This window comes from Parasteatoda tepidariorum, chromosome 4, assembly GCF_982258835.1.
Source record: "Parasteatoda tepidariorum strain Cologne lab strain chromosome 4, Ptep-v5.0, whole genome shotgun sequence".
NCBI lineage: Eukaryota > Metazoa > Arthropoda > Arachnida > Araneae > Theridiidae > Parasteatoda > Parasteatoda tepidariorum.
In genome coordinates this window covers 35,907,337-35,932,282 of record NC_141758.1, presented here as the reverse complement: position 1 = coordinate 35,932,282, position 24,946 = coordinate 35,907,337, and the positions used below count along the sequence as shown (strand labels likewise).

The window sequence follows — 24,946 nt, the reverse complement described above, 5'->3', positions numbered from 1 at the left end:
TACACTACACACAACACAATACTATACAATTAAAAAATACATTTTTGTAAATTTATGTTTTTTATATTCATATTTTTGCTAGATACAGAACCTTTGTAACGCTATATATTTTCGTCATAGATTTTACTACGTTGACTAATATTGAGTTAATTTTAAAACATTTGCATGAGGTTATGTTTAAAATTATGAGCATTATAAATATGTATGTTCCTCACGAATGTTCCGCACGAAATATTGGAACTTTAACTTTCATGAACCCCTTGGCCTACAACGGGCTGCTGTGGGAGTGCATCACGCTTTAAACATGTAAGAAGCGTTGTCTGTGATGTAAGGAAACATTGATTTGCAATGTTATTTAATTAATGGATCAGATAAAGTTGTCTATAACCAAGAAGGTACACAATTTTCTTAACTGTTTGTCACTTTTATGTGAATCTTGCTGCTTATATGCTTTAATCCGAATTCAAAATTCTCAGCTTTCCTACAAAGCAATGACCTGAACTTTATTTGAATAATAAGAGATACATTATTGTTTTTTTAACACTTAATCTCAAGTTTTTAACCAGAGTAGTGAAAATTGAACTTTAATGTGTCGATTAGAGTAATGTCTCCAAGAGTTGAGCCTTAACCAAGTGGCCAAAGTACTGTTGTCTTTTTAACTATGTTGAATATCAGAGTTTTTTAGTCAGAATATTAGATCGACTGATTAGAGTAAAGCTGTCATTTTTTTAAAGCAATATACAAATCCTTTAGGTACTATTACGCATAAAAGCAAAGTATATTTAAGCATGAAAATAGAGGATTAGTCCATTTCGTCTCAATTTCATAATAAAAATAAAAATGCTTTCTTACTTCAAATTATTAAACAATTTCAAAAGTTTAAAGCAAGCACCTAAAATATCAAAATCCGGAAAAAATTCTTTTAAATAATAAAACACTTCTTTAATATGATATTTATGACAGTTAGGCAGTAATTACTGATACCATTTTATCCGAATTATATAATGATAAAATTTCAAGCCATATTCATTATAAATAATGTTTAACGTTTCTATGCCCCATCTTAATATATTCCATGATAATAAATTCGATGCTTTAAATGTTTTTGAAATGTTTAATAACATGAAATCAATATTGATGCTTGAATGAGGATTTTAGTAAGCAAAATAAATCGCTTTTACTTCGGTTTACCGCAAAAGCGACATAATAATATTTTCACTTTAAAAATTAATATATAATATAAAAAGTTTAAATAAAATACCTAAGATATTGAATGGACGGAAAAATTTATCTCTTAAATAATAAAAACATGATTATAATATTTATAAATGTTAATAACAACAAACCAGTTTATTCGAATTAGTGAATGATCGAAGTTCATTCATTCTATGTTTTGATTAAATTTTCCATGCTCATTGTCACAAATTTCATGCTATGCTTTTGTATTTTTATGTTCCATATCAATAAATTCCAAGTTATTAAATTCGATTTTATATACGTTTATAAAAATTTCAATGACATAGAATCAAATGAATAATAAAATAGGGGCTTAAGTACGCCAAATATATCGCCATCACTGTGGCAAAACGCCAACGCGAATACAATTCATTACGTAGGCAGACTAATTTAACTTTTTTGAAAGAAAAGAAAAAAAAGAACTTTTCAAAGCCCGATTAAATTCCCTTAGGCAATCCAAACTGGCTGAACGAGTCCGCAGATCAGCCTCACCAGCGAACAATCTCAGAAAGCATATTGACGGCTAGTTGTTTAGAAGAACCAGTTCATAGTAGAAAGTTGCTTGTTTGCGATTATTGAAATTTTCTTCTGCATGATATCGTTTGGAGTATATTCAAGAGAAATTATTTAAATTTATTTCTATTTATTTAATAATACCGGTTCTGACTTTAAATTATATTTTTGCTAAAATTTTTTATTTTGAAATGTTTTGCTGGATTTATTACAGAAATATTATTTAAAATATATTGTGAAGCTGAAAAAAGTCCTTTTTGGAAATAATTTGCTGATAATCTTGCTGAAAACGATAATTTTAATATCTCTTTGTAGTTCATCAAAAGATAATTTTTAGAAAAATTAAAGTAAAGAAGATTTTAATATTATTTGCAGACGACTTTTTTGAGAAAACGATATATACTATTGGAATTTTAAAGTCCTTCATTTTAGCAGAACTTCTACTTTCATCGTTTATAAAAAGAGATTTATAGTACGAAGACATATTACTAATATTGAGATTCATATATTGAGAGCATTTTGTGTCGTTTTCAGCGTATAAACGGTGGCAAAATAATGCTTAGACCATAAAAGAGTGTTAAATTGTTGTTCGTAATGTATGGTTAAAATAAACTTGTGCCGGCTAAATAAATGTTTCAACATCTGGAAGAATGTTATATGTTTTACAAGAACAATCTGATATAGTACAAAATTATCAAAAAGAATCTCTTCAGTAACGATGTATTTATTTTTAAAAATGAAAACGGGGATTTGGAAGAAACTTTTAGTTACATTTATTTTATTAGGAAGTGCAGGTAAGCTCTGTTTTTATGTATTTTATTAACATTGTTTTTTAATCATGTTACTAATAATAGCTGCTAAATAATACATAGCTTAATGCTTCTATAAATCCATAAATAAATACTAAAAAGAGAATATTTTTCATCGTTTAAATGTTTTGTCTTAAAGAAAAGGAATTGCTTGTAATACATAACTTTGGAGTTACATTTTTCTCCAAATCGTTTTTCTTAATTCTTCAATCTACTACAGATATATTTGCATATTGCATTATAAGTTACATTTATAATGAGATTGCAAATTTAATTTTCACTTACATAAATTTGATATGAATTTTTTAAAAACTATTTTCATATTTACAACTAAAACCATTTCATTTTTTAGTTACAAAGAAACAACCCATCGTTAATGATAATTTAGGATTTGTCACCTGATACATTTCACATTTAACTACCAATAAATACTTATAATTTGATAATTCCTTTTTTTAACTGCCAAATTGGCTAAGTATTTATAATTCAATATTCCTCATTTACAAATGCGAAAGTAAATGTAGAATATATTTTATTCTACTCGTTTTTTTAAAAAAATATTTATGTTTATTTGTACTTTCACCTTTTTATTACAAAAAGGTTCAGCCCTTATATTACGGAGAATTTGATTGCTTTGTTTAGAAAAAATTAGATTGTTGATTTACGTTACGTAACACTTGAATTCTCGAACAATATTTTTAATAAAGCTCTATGAGCTTTATAATAAGCTAACAGGGAATAAGCTCTTTCCAAAAAAAATTTTAACTTTCCATTTATAACGTTATAAACATTCACACTTATAATAAAGTTTTTTTTGGTATTTATTATGTTTCGTAACATTCAAACAATCTAGTTTATGCAAAGGTAAATATATTCTTTTAATAATACGATTTTAATTTCAATTTTCTGTGTGATATGAAAAACATTCAATTATACTAAAGTAAAAATTTGTTTTCCCAAGAATTAGTTTTAAATGAAGGACATGTTTAAAATAACGGATGATTTTTAAATAACGGAATTCCACATCATTGTACATACTTTAGTGATAAAATCTAAACATATACATATTATATAAGCTTTTTAGGTTTTCAAAAATATTTAGTTTATACATATATATATATATATATATATATATATATATATATATATATATATATATATATATATATATATATATATATATATATATATATATATATATATATATATATTGTGTAAAACTTATGTATCAAAACTTTATTCTATAAAAGATATCTTTAACTGATGCATTAAAAATGCTCAAACATGATAAGCTTTAATTTTTTCAAGGTATATTCCAAATAAAAAAGGAAATTTTTAAATTCGATATACTATTGAAAACTGTAGAAATCAAGTTAAGAAAACTAGTATGAAAATTAAATAATCAAACGCAACTTACAAACTTACCACAATCCTTACAAACTTAACTACCTTACAAACTTAAAAGAATCACACCAGCTACTAATTTCGTCATTAGTTGATATTACATTTCAGTAATATAAATTTTTTCAGACCTTAATTCAGATGATATATTTGATTTCAACATTCGACAGCTAAGTTTTTAACTATTTTTGAATCTTTTTGGCGAAAAGTGAGGTGAAAAACGTGATTCGCAGATTCTTTGCTTTGAAGTATGTAAGGTTATTTTAATTGAGTTTTTTTTAATTGATGGATTTTAAAGGTGCTACATGTAAAAAAAATATCACGATCACTTTTGTATTTATGTAATTAACATGGTAATTTTTGTCAATGAAAAAATAACTCGGCAATGTAGAATAAATTTTTTAACTGTAGAATAATTAAAATAGTAATATTTCATATAGGGTTTACGGTATATAGGAAATAAACATGGTAACCTTAGTCTTTTGAAAATCAACATGGCATGTAATGTATTTTAGAAAATTAAATCGCTAACTTCTATCTATGGAAAAATACCAGGATCTTTTTTGTCTATAGGAACTTCATGCGAATTAGCCATGAGTAATTATCATCGTCCTGCTGATGAGTTAATTATTATAATAAATTGTGTATAATTTAAAAATGTTATAACTGGAAACTTAGAATGTTTTTAAGATCATCAAGTTGCATGAAAGAATTATAGTTTTAATTTAATATTTTAAACGTTTTGGGAAAATTTTGCAATTTTTAACTATTTTGAGAACTATTTTTATTATTTTGAGAATGTAACATAGTTTTCCCCTTTACTTTATTATTTTTTACCTTTTATTTATTCTATTATTTTTTGTTATTTTCTGCCTCTGACATATCTGTCAGTATTTTTTAAAGATTAAAAAAGAATGACGAAAGCCAACGTTAGCTTAAAATAATGCTCTGTTCATATAATGAAAGTACTTACGAACTAATTTTTATTGTAAATGCATGTATTTTTTTTAATTAAAATAATTTATTTATTTATTTTATTAATTTTCCCACTTCCTTTAAAAATCAGTAAAATAATTTACAAAAAACAATTAAAAATATCACTATTTTGTTTAAAAAATTATACTGTAAAATGATTATTATGTGAATTACCAGATACAAAAGCTTAAATTAAAAGAAAGAAAAGAAGAATCGTTTTGAGCGCTTATTTGTTTTTAAATGTCATTCCTTTTTCAAAAATATATTTAATTATTAAAAAAGTACTTCTAGACTAAGTAATATATTTTATTACAGAAATGTAAATATTTTTAATAAATAACTTTTCAAAAGATTGTTTTAAAATAAAATATGCATCATACCGCTAACATTAAAATAGAAAATTTATTTTTTAAACTTTAACATTCATATTTAAAATGATCATATTACGCTATAGAGAGAATTTAATAAGAATTTTGAAATCAATAAAGAACGAAACGAAGTAATAAATCTTTTCAATTTCTTTTGACTTCCGATTATTCTTTACACTATGTGCAATGGAGCTATTACTTCCTACTTTGCGCTTGAATAACGTTTCGTTAGATACTAGACGATTCAGTTTTTTCAGAACTTAAGATTCCGAATCAGTGAAAACATGAATCCTATTTATTTTCAAACAAAAGGAACAAAATTCCATCTGATAGCAGTTCTTTTAGAACCGACACCTTTTATTCGTAACCAATCATCGCAGTTTTTATCATTTTAAATGTATATAATTAACCCAAAATGGATAAAATGTGCATAGATTTTGTATTATATCTGATGAGGTTTTCACACTTACTGATACTTTTCAAAGATAATAATAAAAAAGAAAGAGTTAGCCATTGTTTTATTAATCAACGCACATGTTTCCCTTCCACCTGTCGGATTCGTTGCCATTCGAGAATTTCTAAATCGTTTGGCATTTAAAATCTCGATTCTGTTTCTCGTTAGGATTTAGTTTTGGATTGGCTAGGCGTAATCTCCGCAGGTTTTTAGTAGAAGTTTACCTTGAAGCGAATGGAGTAGAACGGATTTTATTTTAAAGTATAATTGGGTTTTCTGTGAGAAATGCTGAATATTTTTATTTCCTATAAAATAGAGACGTAACACAAGTTTTTCCACAAAATAATATTTAGTTTAGAAAATGTAATTGCAAACAAGATTCTACTAATATAAGTGCAATTTACCTTATTTATAAAAAGTTTTCAGCAATTTAAAAATTTAATTTTATTTCAATTAACAATACGTATTTATTTCATGGAAAGGTAAAAAGAAGTCGGAATTCTCAGGTCCTGCAAATTTTTACGATGCTTTTTAAATTAGAAAAATTATTAATATGTACACCAATAGTTAATAAAATACCAATTAGGTTTTAATCCTAGATGCAGTTTCCAAAAATAGTCAAAATGTATTAATTCTTTTTAAGAGCTACAAAGTAGACACATTGTTTGTTTAAGATAAAGTGGCCAGAATAGGCAGCAAATATTTTAATAAATTCAATCTGAAAAGTCATTAAAATGCATACCAATGATAAATATTTTACACTTAGAAAAAGTATGGTTAAAGCTACAAGAATATCGAACAATTTACCGTATTTCTGGCTCTATGGGAACATCAAAAAGCTTGGAAATTTTTATCGAAGCTCATTGGTAATGATTTTGGAAAAGTTGATAATAAAATATCGTTTTCTAATCTGTGATAAAATTTGGTATATGTGATAAAAATTAGAAATTTCATTATGACTCCTTAGAGATAGTATGAAAGCCATTTATTTGGTTAAATTTATTTTTCAATTATGTATTTTGTAGGCATTGTGTGGTAATAGGAACTATAATTTTGAAAACTAGAATTTCCAGAAAACCGATGAGAAATAAGCTGAGGATAAATGGAAAGTTAAAAATGAACATATTTTTGTTTTTATTATACTTATTAGAGCTAAATTTTAGTCTAAATGCTGTTTAAATTAAGGCGTAGAAAAATGTATTTTATCAACAGAGATTGATTCAATCTAACTTTTCTAATTGTACCATTACTTTTATTTTGCATGCCTTGCTTCAAAACAGATTTTTTTTTAAATTTCACAGCTGATTTATTTCAACTCATTTTTTTATACATTGTTTTTTCTTGTCATTTACCTAATATAATAAATATATCTGATACTGCATATATCCATTATTTGCTGTATCTATCGCATAATATTTCATGAAATACTGCAACTATTACTAATTATATCAAAAAATGGCAGACCATATATATGGAATAATAAATGTATTGTACGCTATATCTATTTGTAGTATTGCACGTTTGGTGGCGTAAAAATTTTAAAAAATTCTCTGAGTCAAAAAAAAAAATATTTTTTAGAAGTAATACCATGTATAACCTAATATACTTGTTTCTTAAAAGTTTGCGATGATCGGTGAGAAGTTTTATTGCGTTTCACTAAGTGCAGAAATGATAAACAATAATGTAATTTATGCTCAAAGTATTACCATTTTGTTAAATTACATTTTTTAAAAATGAACTTTTTAAAAATATTAGTTTTATCATGAGTGCATTAATTTTTTTAAGAATTTGTATAAAATTTAAAGAAGTTATCGAGAATATCGCTAGGAAATATTTCCGAGGAGGGTTCTTAAACTATCAACCATACGCGTGTTTAATTTAACATATCCTATGAGCAAAACTTCAAACGTTAATTAGTTATTTTGTTCTTAGTTACCCATCGACCAAGTTACCGTTAGGTAAATACCCATCGACCTTTCGGCACGGTACCTTATTTATTTATTTAATTTTTTCTTCTATAAATTTAAATGTATTACCCCTGGTAGTCTTTTATATTGTTAACCAACCACCTGCAGTGATCAACTGTTTCGACTTTCAAATGCACCTAGTGGTGTGGTTTCTACTTCCACCATTTCTCAACATGTTTTTTCAAAATTTTCTCAAAATTTTAAATTTTTCAAAATTTTAAGATTTATTTCAAAGTTTTAAATAAGATATTTAAAATTTTAAATTTTTCAATATTTCTCAAAATTTTAAATTTTTTTTCTGTAAATTTAAATGTATTACCTCTGGTAGTCCTTTATATTGTTAACCAGCCACCTACAGTGATCAACTATTTCGACTTTCAAATACAGCTAGTGGTGTGGTTTCTACTTCTGTCATTTTTTAAAATGTTTAACGCCCTGCCTCAGCTTGAATAAAGAGATAGAAAATGTAGAGAGTAAAAAAAAGGTTATTACTAAGAACATATGACAAACTTTCAATAGTCCTTTTTATCAGCACTTTGATACAGAACTTTTAGTTCTCATATTTTAAAATTAGTTTAAAAAATTACATTTAACATTCTAATAATTTATGGGTATGGAATACAACATGGAACACCGGTGCTTTGTTTTCTGCGTTAAAAGTAAAATCTTCGAAACACGGCTCACTTCCAAATAATAACTTTCCAAAACTTATTTAGATCTAAGAGAAACAGTTGTTTATCCGTGAAATTTCATTAATGTATAAAATCAACTATTGATAAAATTTTGAATATAAATGAAAAAAAATTCAGACTACATTTTTTTGGATTTTGTATTTTAGTACAAATATAATTCCGATAATCTTACAGAATTTTTTACTAAATATTAAACTTTTTTTATAATTAAAAATTCCGAATTATAATTTTACTTGTAATTAGAGCATCAGAATAAGATATATGATAGGGACAACGGTGTCCCATCTGAGACAAAGGGTTAAAGCTGCACGAAAAAAAAATTTCTGAAATGATTTAACACTACCCTGCCACTATGATTTTTAAACTAATATTCCGGTTTCTTCTACATTTGGCTCAAAAACTACCAGCAAGAACTTTCCGAATAATTATAAATTATTATTTTAATATTATTTTTCACTGCAATTAAACAGTGGATGCATTTATAAATTAAACACATAAAGATTTAAATATCAAATTTTATCAACGAAAATGTAGAGCATTTTTTGTTTCTTAACACAAATAATATTTAAATCATCAGCAATTGTTGCGCAAATTTCAAATTACATTTGCGAAAGTAAAACAGAACAGCACTACTGAATTGAATATTCAATAATGATTGTCCAATCAACAACATAAGTGATTCTCATGGTAAACATTACCTCTCGGTCAAGATGTTTCTTTCTTACGTTGAATATCTTTCCTGCCAGACAATTACTTAAGTTTCCATTTTATTAACAGACAAGAACACTACAATTGGTAAACATACTTAAAAAAACATGTTAAGTACTTGTTTAAGCCGTGTTTTATTGAAGTCCCAATTTTCGTGAAAAAAGACTGACACGCGTTGATTGCATAAATAAAAAAGACTTATAAGTTTTGGCGCTTTTTAGTTTTGCTCTAATTACTGCGTCTTTGTTTTTAATGCTCTCTTTGTAATTTAGTGCGATTGAAAAATGTTTAGTTTTGTTTCATTGATTTGTTATTGTTTCTGTTTCGAAACTTCTTTTTTTTATGAAATAAATGACTTTGATGAGTTATATTGAAATTTTGCAATACGTATTATGATGATACATTGGGAAAACTTAATCGTTTTAAATTTGAAAAAAGTGCTATTTTCGCATTTCGGTGAGTTTGGTTTTGGTTTCAGTTTTAAAACTAGCACAGTGTGCTGTAAAAATATTAGTTATTTATGTTTAAATTTTTTTCGCTTTCAATTAATTGTCCAATTGTTTTCTATATTCAAACTAAAACAATATCACACCTGATGATTCTAGAACTTTTTTTTCTTCGTGTTTTCAGCCTGTAACGACTGTTTATTTTGTTCCAGAGAAATAAACATTTTATAAGTCGTATTTTTTAATTTTTATGTTTCGAAACCAGTTGTTTAAGAGGTCCTTTTAGGTCGAGAAATTGCCGATCTCTCAACAAAAATTTATTTAGGGTATACTATTTTTTATTTTTCACTATTTAAAATTATGATATTTTGGCCTCTAATATGATATAAATGGATCACACAATATCATATAATAGAATATATGTTTTACCATAAAAAAATTTACATTTAAAGGCCCACTGAGAAAAAAGTATGGTAAAAACTATTAGAATATGGTAAAACAGGGTGCGTAGCCAAATTGTTCAACAAAAAATAAGCACTTTTCAAGCACTCAAAAAATATTTTTAAGCACTTTAAAAAAATATCATAATTAGGCGAGGTTGCAAAGTTTTTGATAATTGACGGTTTTATCTTGTTTTAACCGTCATGTCGAAAAAAAACCTTTCTGCATTGTTTTTGACAATTGTCAAAAATCATGAAATTTTGAACCATGTAAAACGAATGGCGTTCTCATACCTTACGGACTGACAATACGCCGAAATGGATTGATTGCGTTTGAATTAATTGTGAAAACGTTGAATAGAACAATGTGAACTGAGTCTTTTTGCATAATTCCTTAGCGAAAATCAACATGGTAAAGGAAAAAACTCATTTTGAAAAAAGGAAAATTAAGCACTTTTTAAAAACACCCAATGAAATAAGCACCTTTAAGGGCTTTTAAAAAACGCTACGCACCCTGTAAAATTTACCGTGTTTTTGGCTGTATGGGAGCACCAGAAAGCTCAATAGTTTTTACCGAATCACTTTGGTAAAATTAACAATAAAATACGGTTTTGCAATATGTGATAAAAATTTTTAATGTGATAATTTTTTCATGATTCCTTAAACTATGGCATAAAAACCATTTATGGGGTTAAATTAATTTTTCAGTAACTATAATTTTGATAACTAATAATTTTTGGTAAACTGTTACCATATGAACCGAAAAAATACAAATTTAATTGTTTCAATACCATGCATTTTGATTTCATTAAACAGAATTACAGTTTTTTTTCAAACTAGAAATGTCATTATCATACTGAACGGTAATTTTACCAAATTTTTTTCCCCTTGCAGAAAAATTAAAAGGATATATAATTATACCATTAAATCTAATAGCTTAGGTGGGAAAAAGAAAATAATTTATCTTTTCAAAATACTAATGTGTTAGCGTATTCAGGAATAATTGAATTGAGCAATACATGATTCATTGCCCATATTGTTTAAAATATATGTTTTTTTCAATCTCAAAACCGTTCGTCTTATCACAAGCAGGCATAACCATCAATTCCCGATTGTTTCAAGTTCCATTCATTTCTTTTTAAAAGAAGTGACAATTATCTTGTATAAAGCAGGGCGCAGATTGTTTTAACACAAAGTCTGAAATACTGTGCTCCAATCTTTAACGACCATACCCAAATTCAATCATTATTTTAATAAACAACTATCAGTCGCTCCGAGTCAAGACAATGACCATTTGCATGTTGTGTGTCCACTCGCGAGACAATATATCTCTAAATAATGAAAATGTATCGCTAGAAGTAAATGAACGCCTCTATTATTCTTTTGTTTTAAGGCAAGCCGATGTGTGGCTCTTGGTTTTAATGTCGAAGCGGAGGGAAAAGTGTGCACGAAACAGGCGGATTTAAAAAGATGTCGACGCGTTCCACTAACCAACTTCGAAAGACTCCAAAGTTTGACCCTTTCTTCACACCAAACTTTTTCCAATCTCTGTTGATGTGTAGTCCGATTTCTATGCCAGTTTTCCCATCATGATCACGTTATAGAATTGTTCTTTTTTGGAACTCTATCTGGATCCTCGCATTGTTGCCACACGATGAAGCATGAATAGGAGGATTGCTCTCGTTTTCTTGTTGTGTTGTTATTTTGCAGATATGGATTAAATTATAGCTTAGAAGCGTCGTTTTACTTTTGAGATTTTCAAAAGAAAAAAAAAAGTGGAAGTTGAAGTTATGTGAATATTATGATTTTGTGTTTCAAAGCATACAATGTTGAATCTTTTGACTTTCGTATTTGTTTTATTTGTTTAATTTAAATCAGTTTTTTACTAAACATATAAAATTTTGACCCTGAATTAAGTTCTGGAGAAGATTCTGCTACATTTCTATAAAATGAATTACTTACTTTTTTCATTTAAAAAAATTATTTATGTCGTAGTTCTTCGCAGAAAAGTTTTCCTTCACAGATTCCTCCATCACAAATATAGCAATTTTCAGCCCCATGAAAAAACATTTCATTAAAAAAATGTACCAATTTTTATTTTTTAATGCTAGAAAATGTTTTTTTTGTTTCTCTTACTTTATAATATTACTTTCAAGGGGAAACAATACAGTAAAAACCTGTAAAAAGAAAGAATTATGTTAATGAATTTAGCAACGATTGTGATAAATTTCACTTCATACGTTTTTTTTAGCTTATTGCATAGATTTCAATCTTCATTTTATCAAGTTAGTAAAACAAAAATTTAAAAAATCAGCGTCTATATAATTCAATGTTTATAAATACTCTTAAGTTAAAAAAATAATCATCCAAATTTGATACTGTTTTGATTTTTTTAACCTACATAAATGTAGTTTTTTTTGCTCGTAGAATTTTTAAAAAGAAATTTTTTTTCTCACAAAATCGTGGTGTTCGGAAAAAATTCAAAAAATTACATAAAACAAGCTTTTTTGTGTGGATTATTCAAAACCAGTCAGATAACAATAAAAAAGCAGTTATTTTTTTCATTTTTCGAAAATTTTACTCTGTTTTTTAACTTTAAAATACATTTTATGCCATTTAATTAATTTATTTTCATAATAAAAAATGATAATTTAAATAAAATTCCGTTAAATTTCAATGCACGTAGCACGAAATTTTTTTTTATTATTGCATCATATTTTTTAGGTCAAAAATTTTAGGATTTATGCATTGTTCTCTACTTTATGTGATATCCTAGAATAGAGATAATTCTTCCTTTCTTCATTTTCACAAAAAAATTAAAAAAAATTTAATACAAATGATAACTTTCAACAATAAAAAAATTCTTTTTTCGCAAAGCTCAAAATCTGCAGATAATTGATTTTTCCTTCATTAAAAACTAAAGCAAAACTTATCTCTTTTATTTATACTTTGAGAACTTAGTTTATTATAAGCGATTCTAATGATGCTTCACAAAGTATCACACGTTAACAGAAATTATTTTTTTACGTAAATTGCTTTAAAAAAATTTTAAGCATGCTTTTTTATTTCCATTTATGATATGATATCACTCAGGTTTTTTTTAAATCTTTCGTAACTTTAAATATTGAAAGTTTCATAACATTTTGTAATACATCGCAAAACTTTAACGATATTTTCAGCTTTTCAGGCAAAATTTTTTGAATTAATTTTCCAAGTTATTTTGCTACATCTAATATTATGTTACAAAATATTGTAGAAAAGTCTAAACTTGGGCTAAGATGAGTTAACAGCCCAAATAAAAATAAGATTTTTAAATAAGTTATTTTACTGGGTGATTTAACCTTGGAGTGAAAATGAAAAATTATAATTATAAATCTATATTAATAAAGCAGATGTTTATATGTATGTACCGAATATAAATCCGGAAATTCTGAACTGATCCACAGCAACTTTGTAAATACGTTTAAAGACCTAACTGTTTACTATGTAATTACCTCCGAACATCGGTTCACGTATAACATGCCAAAGAATGCACGTTATAAATTATTTATCTTTGGTTTCATTATGTTAGGTTATCGCAAGTAAAATCAACGTTAACAATTTTATGATGTGTAGTTGTTACGGTGAATGACCGAAGTCTCGAAAATGTCAACATTCACCGGTGAATGTCAACATTCACGTAGTCGCTTGGTGTATGTTCGAAATATTTGCTAAATACCCTTATTTCTGACTTTCACCGGTGAATGTCAACAATCACATAGTCGCTTTGGTGAATGTCCGAAATATTTATTACATTCGCTTTGATATGAATTTATTCGTGAATATAATTACATTTATTGGATATTTTAATACTTACTGACGATAGATCAGAAGAAACATCAGTGTTTGGAGTATTGGGCCATACATTTACATTTGCCCGGTATACATTTGCTCGATACACCCTACACTGATGCTTTTTTAAGGTTAAGTGCCACTGCCCGGTATACCCTACACTGATGTTTTTTTAAGGTCAAGTGCCATTGCCCGGTATATATTTGCCCGATACTCCAAACACTGATGTTTCTTCTAATCTATCGTCAGTAAGTATTAAAATACAGAATAAATATAAATATATCAAATAAATATAATAATATCAACGAATAAATTAATATAAAATTGGATATAACAAATATTTCGGACATTCACTAAAGCGACTATGTGATTGTTGACATACACCGGTGAGGGTCCGAATGTACAAGAATGTAATGAAATATTCGATCTTTCACCTACGTATTTGGTGTTTGTCGACATTCACCGGTGAAAGTCAACAACCACCTATTTTGGTCATTCGCCGTAACATAGTGATAACGTAACGTTACCGTTAAAATTGAAGATAATATAAAAGTTTTCACACTATAAATCAAATGAGTTTTTGTCTTTCTATGAAGAAATTTTCGACTGGCCCAGCACAGATAGCCATAATCCAAAAGATTTATGAATCTACACAAATATGTTTATAAATATGTAGTCTAAGACTTAAACGAAGTCTTTATTTTATTTCTAAATGACAAATTATGAATATTTTCGCTTGTTAAAAATAATGTATTGTATTCTTTTTAAGATTTTGTCGAAAAACTGATTCTAATTATTTTTCAAATTTAAAAATCAAGTGATGTTATTGCATAATTGCAATAGAATGTTTTATAACCAGCCATATTTTAGTATCAAAAAATAAAAAAAAGCTTTATTTAAATTTCTTGTCTCTCCGGAAAAATTAGTTTTGGCCGTTTTTTTTTTAATTCAGTGATTCAATTAAACAACACAAAAAATTTGATATGATATATATTATTGAAATATGATTTCTATAGTAAAAAAAGGACAACCTTTTTTATAAACGAGTTTATAAACAGTGATTAACGCTTCATGCTGTTGTTGTTACACTTGCCAATAAATCAATGCCAATGCCATTAGTCCCATCAATGCCATTTGCCAATACCAGCAAACCAGCTTGGAAAATAAAGTGAATTTTTAAGGCAGAGAGTGCGTTTTTCGTTCTTTCAGTGACGTTCTCTATGCCCAAGAATATGAATTCAGACGCACACACGTAACAACCCGTTTTACAGGGAGGATCTAATCATACTCCATTCATTCATTCACAAATCGTAATTTTGACCTGAATCAGAGAACAATCAATCTCCAATTCAGTACTCCCAGAGATATTGATTTTTTTTATTAGAACTTTGAGGTCTTGGTGACCCCGACGAATTCAACGGGCTCCATTTACAATTTAATTCTTTCACCGGAGTGGTTTGAAGTCATGACCATGAGCTCAACTTCCTACCAACCAGGTTATACCGGCCTTAAACGTTTAATAAATATTACAATTTTGAGAAAACATTTCTATAAATAATAAATAACAAAATTGTTTACAAATCAGCAAAATTTAAAAAGAAATTGTTAAACAGAGAGAAACATTTTAGCGTAGCATTTAGGTAAATTATTTTACAGCAATATATAATAAACTTTAGAAAATTATAAGTCCATTAATTAATTCTATCTAGAAATATTATATTTATTTAAAAAAAAAAGATGAACTCGAAACCTACCAATACAATTAATATATTATTTTATGATATGCGACGCACAAAGATTTTTGTAACAAGACACAAAATATAAAAGTTACTCATTAAATAAATTTTGACCGAAGGAATAGATTTTTCTGTTCTAATTAATTTGTGTAAGGTTTTTAAATTATACATAAAACGAAATAGGTCGAATAATTAAAGAAAAATGAAAGGAACGATTTTTATTTAATATATATTTCCCGTGCGAAATAAAACTTCTGGTATGAATGTGTAAAAAACTCCAGACATCTTACCTCTAAGCATTACTTTTAAAACTAATAAAAGATTTTTCCTTGCCTTTCGTAACAAACAAATTTAATTACTCCAAAAGGGGAAATCTAATTAACGATATTTTATGACTATTTCAGTGGCAACACTACCTAATTTAGAAGAAAATAAATTCATTTGTGGTTAAACCTTTGATATTTATGACGGGCGGCAAAATATTCTTTCAAATATACATGATTTGTAATTTCAAAAGCACATCTGCTAAAGAAAATGTACATGATTCGCAATTTTAAAAACACATCTATTAATAGCAACAATAAAAATGAAACACAAATGCTAAAAAAAAGTAATAATATACATAAAACAAAAACAAATATCAAAATAAGACAGAAAAAATGTTTGGCAACAATTTTTTGCTCATGAAGGCGTGCAATGTCAAGGGGCATGCCGACGAATTAGCTCTTTTATGTTGACCCACTTTTTCAATGTCTAAAGATACTTTCCGCCAATGAAGCGGGTAAGAAGTGGGGAGGAGCAAGGGAGTAGATAAAAGCAGCACTAATTCGCATAGATTTAAAATTGCTGAGTAAAAAATTGGGGTCGTCAAACTTTAAGTTATGACCATGATGAACAATAATGTTTGGACAGTGTTTACAAATGGTCGGTGGAATTTATCCTCTAAAATAACCGTAAAAAACTAATGCACGTTAACAATACGAGTTGCAAAGAAATCAGCAATCGCTGGATTGTTTGAAATACAAGGACATTTTTAGCAATCTTTTCCGTTTTCTAAATAAGATTCCAAACAGAAATAGTTGGAAAATAACAAATTATTTTGTAAAGTTATTAAAATAATTTAAGAGTAAAATTAAACTTTATTCAATTGACTTTATGCATTTCAGTGAACTTAAAAAAATTCTAAACAAAACTAATATGAAGAAAGAAAAAATAATATTTTTAATTAACATTTTTTTAAGAAAAGCAATTCATAAATTCAATTCAAAGTTTATTTTAAAAATTAGCAACCCTAATTCACACGTATGTCAAACTTTAAGTTTTGACCATGATAAACAATAATGTTTGGAAAGTGTTTACAAATGGTCGATGGAATTTATCCTCTAAAATAACTGTAAAAAATTAATGGACGTTAACAATACGAGTTGCAAAGAAATCGGCAATCGGTGAATTGTTTAGTATATATTGACATTTTTAGCAATCTTTTCTGTTTTCTAAATAAAATTCCAAACAGAAATAGTTGGAAAATAACAAATTATTTTGTAAAGCTATTAAAATAATTTAAGAGTAAAATTAAACTTTCTTAAATTGACTTTAAGCATTTCAGTGAACTTTAAAAAATTGTAAACAAAACTAATATGAAGAAAGAAAAAATAATATTTTTAATTAACATTTTTTTAAGAAAAGCAATTCATAAATTCAATTCAAAGTTTATTTTAAAAATTAGCAACCCTAATTCACACGTATGTCAAACTTTAAGTTTTGACCATGATAAACAATAATGTTTGGAAAGTGTTTACAAATGGTCGATGGAATTTATCCTCTAAAATAACTGTAAAAAATTAATGGACGTTAACAATACGAGTTGCAAAGAAATCGGCAATCGGTGAATTGTTTAGTATATATTGACATTTTTAGCAATCTTTTCTGTTTTCTAAATAAAATTCCAAACAGAAATAGTTGGAAAATAACAAATTATTTTGTAAAGCTATTAAAATAATTTAAGAGTAAAATTAAACTTTCTTAAATTGACTTTAAGCATTTCAGTGAACTTTAAAAAATTGTAAACAAAACTAATATGAAGAAAGAAAAAATAATATTTTTAATTAACATTTTTTTAAGAAAAGGAATTCCAAAATTCAATTCAAAGTTTATTTTAAAAATTAGCAATCCTAATTCGCACGTATGTCAAAATTTAAGTTATGACCATGATAAACAATAATGTTTGGACAGTGTTTACAAATGGTAGATGGAATTTATCCTCTAAAATAACTGTAAAAAATTAATGGACGTTAACAATTCGAGTTGCAAAGAAATCGGTAATCGGCGAATTGTTTAGTATATATTGAAATTTTTAGCAATCTTTTCCGTTTTCTAAATAAAATTCTAAACAGAAATAGTTGGAAAATAACGAAATATTTCGTAAAGGTATTAAGATGAATAATTTAAGATGAAATAAAATTTCATGCAATTGACTTCAAACATTTCAGTGAACTTTAAAAATTCTAAACAAAACTAATCTGAAGGATGAAAAAATAATAACTAACTTTATTTTTAAAAAAGGAATTCTTCAATTCAATGTTTATTTTAAATCTTAGCAACCCTAATTCACACGTAGGTCAAACGTTACGTTATGACCATGATAATATTAATGACCAATTATGACCATGATACGTTATGACCATGATATTGACAATATTTACTGTCTTTAGATCTTTAAAACAACAATAAAATGTATGCGCATTAAAAATAAGAATTTCGAAGATAGACGATAGCAAATTATTTGGAATACAAGAGCATTCCCAAAATTTCTTCGATGTTTTGAATAAAAACTCGAACTAAAATCATTAAGAAATAAATGTTTGTTTTGAAAAAAAAAAATTTAAAGTCAACTATTTCTATTCGTAATAGCAATTGAAATAAATTAAGAACAATAAAATAGAAATTCTTAAAACTACGTTTTTCTGATAGACTAAAAAGGAATCTAGACTAAAAGGACTACAAAAGAATAGTTTATTAGTTGGTTGGAATTTCTTTTTTCTTTTGACAATAAAGTCCTTGTGGCGATAATATGACGTTAAATTTGATAGTAACGATTAAAAACGATTGAAATGTATATCTGTGAGAATTTGTTACTAAGCTTTAAGTGAGATTTTAGCATTCAAAAAAGTAGCTGTTATATTGATTAACGATAAAATTCTGATGTAATGTTAAGTAAAACTTATCACAAGATATTTTGGAAGTTAAATAGGTTGGATAAAAATTTTGATGTCAAAACTAGATAGTGTTAATACTAAAAACACAGCAACGATTTTCGATTTGCTGAGATAGATTTAAATAGATAAGCGATGTATCAAAGAGATATTAGTTGCCTATAAAAGAAACTACAAAGCAACTTTTAACTAATATTCAATTAAAGGATATTATTATTTATACATTTTTATGTTGATTTCTTCAGAAAATAGTAACTAAACTATTTTTATTTTCGTCTTAGCTATCGTTCTTAAACATTTCTTATTTATTAGGATTTTGTTTAATGATATAAATTAAAGTTAGGAATCCAGTGTAAATTGTGTTTGAAGTATAATTGCACTTAATTTTGAAATGAAATTTTGCCAAAATGCTATACCATGTAGTTCGAAGCTGTAAGTAGCAGCCAGCTTGTAAGGGTGATAAAACTTGTCGTTGCCAAAGGTGGTTTGATAATAATATTATAAAAACTATATTAAGTCTTGAACGTATATTCATAAAATATGAATTTTTCGTATTCATTTTCCAATTAATGATTATAAAATTCATCTATTTAATGAAACTAAACACACGGAGAAAAATCATTAGCGTCTTAAAAGGTAATACGCAATATCAATATAATGGTGCAGCATAAAAGTAGTAATTCTTGTTGTAATTACTGAAATAAAACAGAATAGAAATCATTATTCTTAGAAGATGTCATTATTTTACAATCTTCATAGCTTTGATTTGAAATGGATATGGTATAAAAATGCAATTCCTTACTTATTGTTTTTGTAAAATAAAAATTTTAAAACTAATTTGAAAAATTCAAAATTTTCAATATGATCGCTAAATTTAATAATAGTTATAATTTAAAAAAAATCATGCATTGATTTAAGTTTGCCATTTCGACTTTGCCATTGAAGATACAAAAAAATGATTAAAAACCCCCTTCATTATTTAAAAAAAAAGTTATTTTAAAAAGAATAACAGTTTCGAAATTACTGTAACATTAAATAACGATTAACTCTAATTGAAACCACACGAAGATCCAAAGTAAATCACATCCAACATGATAATTGTTGCTAAACATAAAACTAGTTTATCACCTTCAGGGGTTGTGTGTACAGAAAAGTTGTAAGCTTTAACGTTTTTGAATCGTACGTACTTGGTTCGAAGTGGATTTTAATGAATTCAATTCATTAAAGATTGATAGTTCTTAATCGGGTCATGATTTGTTACTCTATTTCTATTCATGTTGTTCGAAAAGCATGTTTTAAGACACAAGGAAAAAGGATTGTAGTGATTTCTTTTTTCCCACTATATCTTTCACTTCCTCTTAATTGTTTGAGACTGTTTTAAATTTTTTGATGGAATTTCATTTAATTTTCTGCATAATTGGCTTCTGTAATTTAGCTGTCCTTTGTTTCTGTTTCTTTATGCTTTATTAGGTTTGTTACCGATAGCTTCCATCGTCATACGAAATAACGGTTTAAAGAATACTTCTAGAGACCATGAAACAAATTCGTCCACACGCAGAATCAAAGCCAGATTTTTGTTTATATAGGTCACAGAGACCAATAATACACACCATATATCAAATACGGCAATACCGCCTTCATAGATATACATATCGCAAACAACAAAGCATATATAAACAAAATATCATAACCATTATTGATAACTCTTATTATCGAATATGATAATATCGTGATTATTATTGATTAAGTAACAGACCAAAAAGATAATATTGCGAATATTAATATTATTAATAACGATAGTTATTGAATTGACCGTTGATGTTATTTCTTTCTCTTCTTCTTGGCACTACAGCCGTGAGTAGATCAGAGATAACTTTTATTTAGGTAGCAGAACATATTTACCATTGTAAAATATAGTATAAGTTGGTTAGATTGGGAAAATATCACGGTGTAATGTTAATTATTGATAATTTTGACAATACCTCGCGATATTAAAATTATGCACTTATCGGTTATGGAGACCAATGTATGTGTTGGCGATAACTTGGAAGAGTATTCGTCACCATATTGTCTCCATAACCAGTAAGTACCTTTTTACTCGAATAATAGGTTATTAATAAATGTTGCGAGTTCAAAAGAATTATACAAAAGAGTTATATGACTAATAGGTTAAGTTATGCACTTCTCAAGATATTATGAAATGCTGTTTTTGAAAATTTTAAAAATGCTTTTATCAAGAAAAGTCATTGCTTTTGGACATGGCAGGTGTTTGTGATCTTGATTTTTAAAATTTGAGGAGTTTTATCATTACGCAAAACTGTGAAGTTATTAATTGATTTCAATTAATTATATCTAAGTTCAAAAATCATTCTGAATTGCCAAAAGTTCAGAAAGTTTAATCATTTTTAAATATTTCAAATATTTATTCATTTAAAATCCAGCCATTCTTTTTATCAAGACAGTACACATATCGAAGACTAATTTTATTTTATTTAATAACAGTTGGTGAACAGTCGGACCAATTTTGAGTTTACGACAACCATTGTTCAACTTCGTAGCCTTGTAATTTTGAACCCAATCCAGAAGACAAAGAAGCTCCTGGATCAAGTACTGGGGAAAATTCACCTTCGTGGAGGAATTTTTGAGGGAATTAACCCGCATTTGTGTTACATAGAGAAGAAAATCACGGAAATCTCCCATGGTTAGCCTGACGACAAGGAGACTTCAACCCATGATCCGTTTACCACTGAGGATATTTCACGTCAGGATTGTGGCCAGTACGAGTCGGTTGCGGAATTCGAATCCACCAGCCGGTCACTCTAATGTGAACCCGGTTTACCTTATTGGAAGACGAGCACTCTACCCCCTGAATCACCACGGCCCAGCCTAAGCTAATTTAATAATCAAGCTCTCTTCAAACTGCCGCCTTTACTTTGCATAGTGCTGTGTTAATCGAAAAAAAAAACTGTAATTTATAATCAGCCTGACGCTTTTTGGGCTTATTATATTGAGCCCAAGCTTTTTGGACTTATTATATTGATCCCCAAGCTTTTAGGCTGAATAGAAAATACATCTTTCTTTGCTCAATAAGCCTGATTTATTGTGGGCAGTCTGTGAATACCCAAAGTTGTGAAGGCATCTTGTAGATAGCTTAGTTAGAAGTTTACTGCAATGAGCACCCCCAACAAATTCAGACTGACTGTGTAAATCTTCGAACATTTCCTACTTATAGGCTGATTATAATAAGTCAAAAAATATTACGCATATTAGAAAAATTTGAAAACTTTTCCAATCAGCCTTGCGTATTTCAAAATGTCAGCGACAGTTTTAGAGAGCCGGGAGCTTTTTAATTAGCCTATGACAAATATACAATGTAAATTTAAAAGTTTTACTTCGAGTTGTGTTTTAATATTTTCTTTAACGAAAGAATGATAAGAAACATTCTAAATGCTTTTCAGAGGGAGTCAGTTCTTTTTTTAAGTGCAGAATTTTAAAAAGCATAATAATCTCAATGCTGTTATTATTATTATTCTACACAAGGAGGCTTTAGTACCCAACTCTTGCTTTTTTTGTTACTTTAGACATAAACTCAAGTGTGAGCATATAATATAAATATCTCGAAACAGATAGATAAATTTTCCTACTACAAAAAATAACTAGTAGTTATTCAAAGCAAAAAAAAAAAAAATTGAAAAAATGTTTAAAGAAGCGCTTATGAAATAGCCTTCGAACAAATTATATTAGTAAAAAAAAAGACTTGTATTAAGTTCAGAATTAAATATAGCCTTTTCAGTAAGTCTATTTTTAATTTCGTAGTTCCATTTCTGCGGGTTACAAATTGACCAGCAAGGATTTGTCCAAGTCCAATTTGTTTTTGTTTAAAATCTAATAGTTCTCGAACTAATTATCAAATTTTAAAAATTTTATTCCTCTATACGCTTTATATATTTTTCGACATTCTTTCGTAATTTTTACTCTATAGTTTTATACATTTTTCACAGCAAAACAAAATCTAACCTAAGAATATAAAGCAAAAGAAGTTAGAAAAAGTTCTGAAATATCACTTCAAAGTACAATAAATTTTGAACGGATTGGAATACTTTTTTTAAAAAAGAAATCCAGCGTTAGTTCACAAATAAAAATGGCTTACCCCCCCCTTTAGAGTACGTACATTTTATTGGTCTATCCCCCTTTTTCATAAAAATTAAAATAATTATGTTTTGAATAAAATTAAATATTTATTTAAAATAATTTATTCATCAAAGTCAAATTTAAATTTGGTGTATGCTTATAATGTACGTACTTTGTATAATACGTCCCCCCCTCCCCATGGTACAAAACCGTACAAAATAGCAAATCCCTTCCTCCCCCCTTAGGGATGTACGTACTTTTTGAATGGCCCCTTATACAGTTTACACGAAAAAAAAAGTTTCAATATACCATAGTTAATACCAAAATTAATACCATATTTAAATGGAATATCCATATTCAAACAACTAATTAGATTCTAAAAAAGGAACTCATAATGAGTGATATCCAAGCAGTGACTGCAAATTGGCCAAGGTACGATATCCCGTTGTACCTTTAATCGATTTCTCGTACTTAAGAATTATTATTATTATTATTACTGCTAAAGGGTATGACTGAAATCGTTTACAAAAAAATAGATAAAAGTGTAATGTATTTCCTACAAAATGTCGAAGTTATTTCTATTATTTATTTTCTACATAAAAAAAAAAAACTAAAGTTGGTCCCCTTATACTAAAGCAATAGAAGAACTGAAAAACATTGATTAATAATAGAAGTAAAATCAGAGGTCAATTAAGAGGACGTAGTAGATACTTTTAAGGGTTCTTAACGTCGTTTAAAGTCACTTAAGTGTTTTCAAAGTGTATGATTAGAAATAAATTGCAATGTTGTTTAAAAAAAATATCAATGCATAACTTATACAGTAAATTCATATTCTCTACACATTATACGAGTATAATGTAAGGTTTTTGATTAATAGATATACCGTCTTGAGAGAAATGATGTAACCAACTTCCATTTACTAATTTATATCATAAAACATTCCTTAAAGCTGTTACATTGTAAAAAATTCAAGAAACTTTTGAGGTAAATATTACTGTAAAGTATAAATTCTACAGTACAATTAAATTTTTCCGAAAATGTATATGAAAAACAGTCTTGATTAATGATTATAGACAGCATTATTAGTTTAATTTAATCTGCTGATATTTGTGATTCGGTTTTCTTATTTATTTTACTTTAATTTATTTGAAACCAATCACAATTTGTGGCAGTATGTACTTAGGTTAGTGCGTTGGAAAATTGGATCCATTGCCCGTTTCGCATGGCAAAGGGGTTATGAACTTTCTCTCTTATAAATTGTTAGATTTTTCTATTTTCTATTATATAAATTCTTTCGTTAAGTCTTGAATTTATAGTGAGTTACATTGGCACATTGAGAGCTAGTACTTTTTTCTGCGAAATTCCAAGAATTCTTTCTTATATAGATCTCAGGACACGTTTTTTGGCAACCGGCCTGTGTAGGGGGCAGGGAACTGTCCTTGCATCAGAAAGGTTCAGGATTCGAATCCCGGGCAAGGCATAGATGTTTCTTTCTATCTCTGTGTATTCTATGTCCTTTCTTCTTTATGTGTGAATGTGACCTGCTCTATAAACGGGCTGTGGTTGCGTGAATGGCGTGGCAGAAGTCGAATTCCTGGCCATAGATGGCGCCACTGAAAAACAGGAACAATTGCACCCCCACTGCCTAAACACGCATACGACAAAAAAAAGGCCATGTTTTAAGAGGTTAAAAATGCTTTGCGCATAATCAATATATATTTTTTTTCAGTTTGTCCATAATCATTTGATGATTTCGAAATATTATTTGTATGAGATTTCGGTAATTACGACACGACTGCTATAAACTTTGCTCGTGATAATTTGACATGACTACGTTTAGTTTACGTAATAGTTTACCCATTCAAGAATTAGTTAATGCTTTCAAACTATAAACATATTTTTCAAAAAAAAATCCAGTTATTATCTTAATTAAAATTACAAACTAAAAATAAAGATAAACGTTATAGTCTATAAATAAATAAGAATTACCAATTCCACAATAAAAAGTCTACAACCTCTAAAAGTGT

General features: G+C 27.5%; 1 protein-coding gene across 2 annotated transcripts in view; it reads left to right on the top strand.

Moving 5' to 3' along the window:
- Nucleotides 1-1,694: 1,694 nt before the first annotated feature.
- The window catches only part of LOC107447719 (uncharacterized), a 97,910-nt gene continuing 74,658 nt past the window's right edge, over nucleotides 1,695-24,946 (top strand). Inside the window, exon 1 of one of the 2 annotated variants that reach the window (XM_087160917.1) lies at nucleotides 1,695-2,543. In XM_087160917.1, the coding sequence (XP_087017043.1) occupies nucleotides 2,468-2,543 (76 nt within the window). In that variant the 5' untranslated portion in view covers nucleotides 1,695-2,467. The remainder of the gene's footprint in view (nucleotides 2,544-24,946) is intronic. The other variant, XM_087160916.1, reaches the window with a different exon arrangement.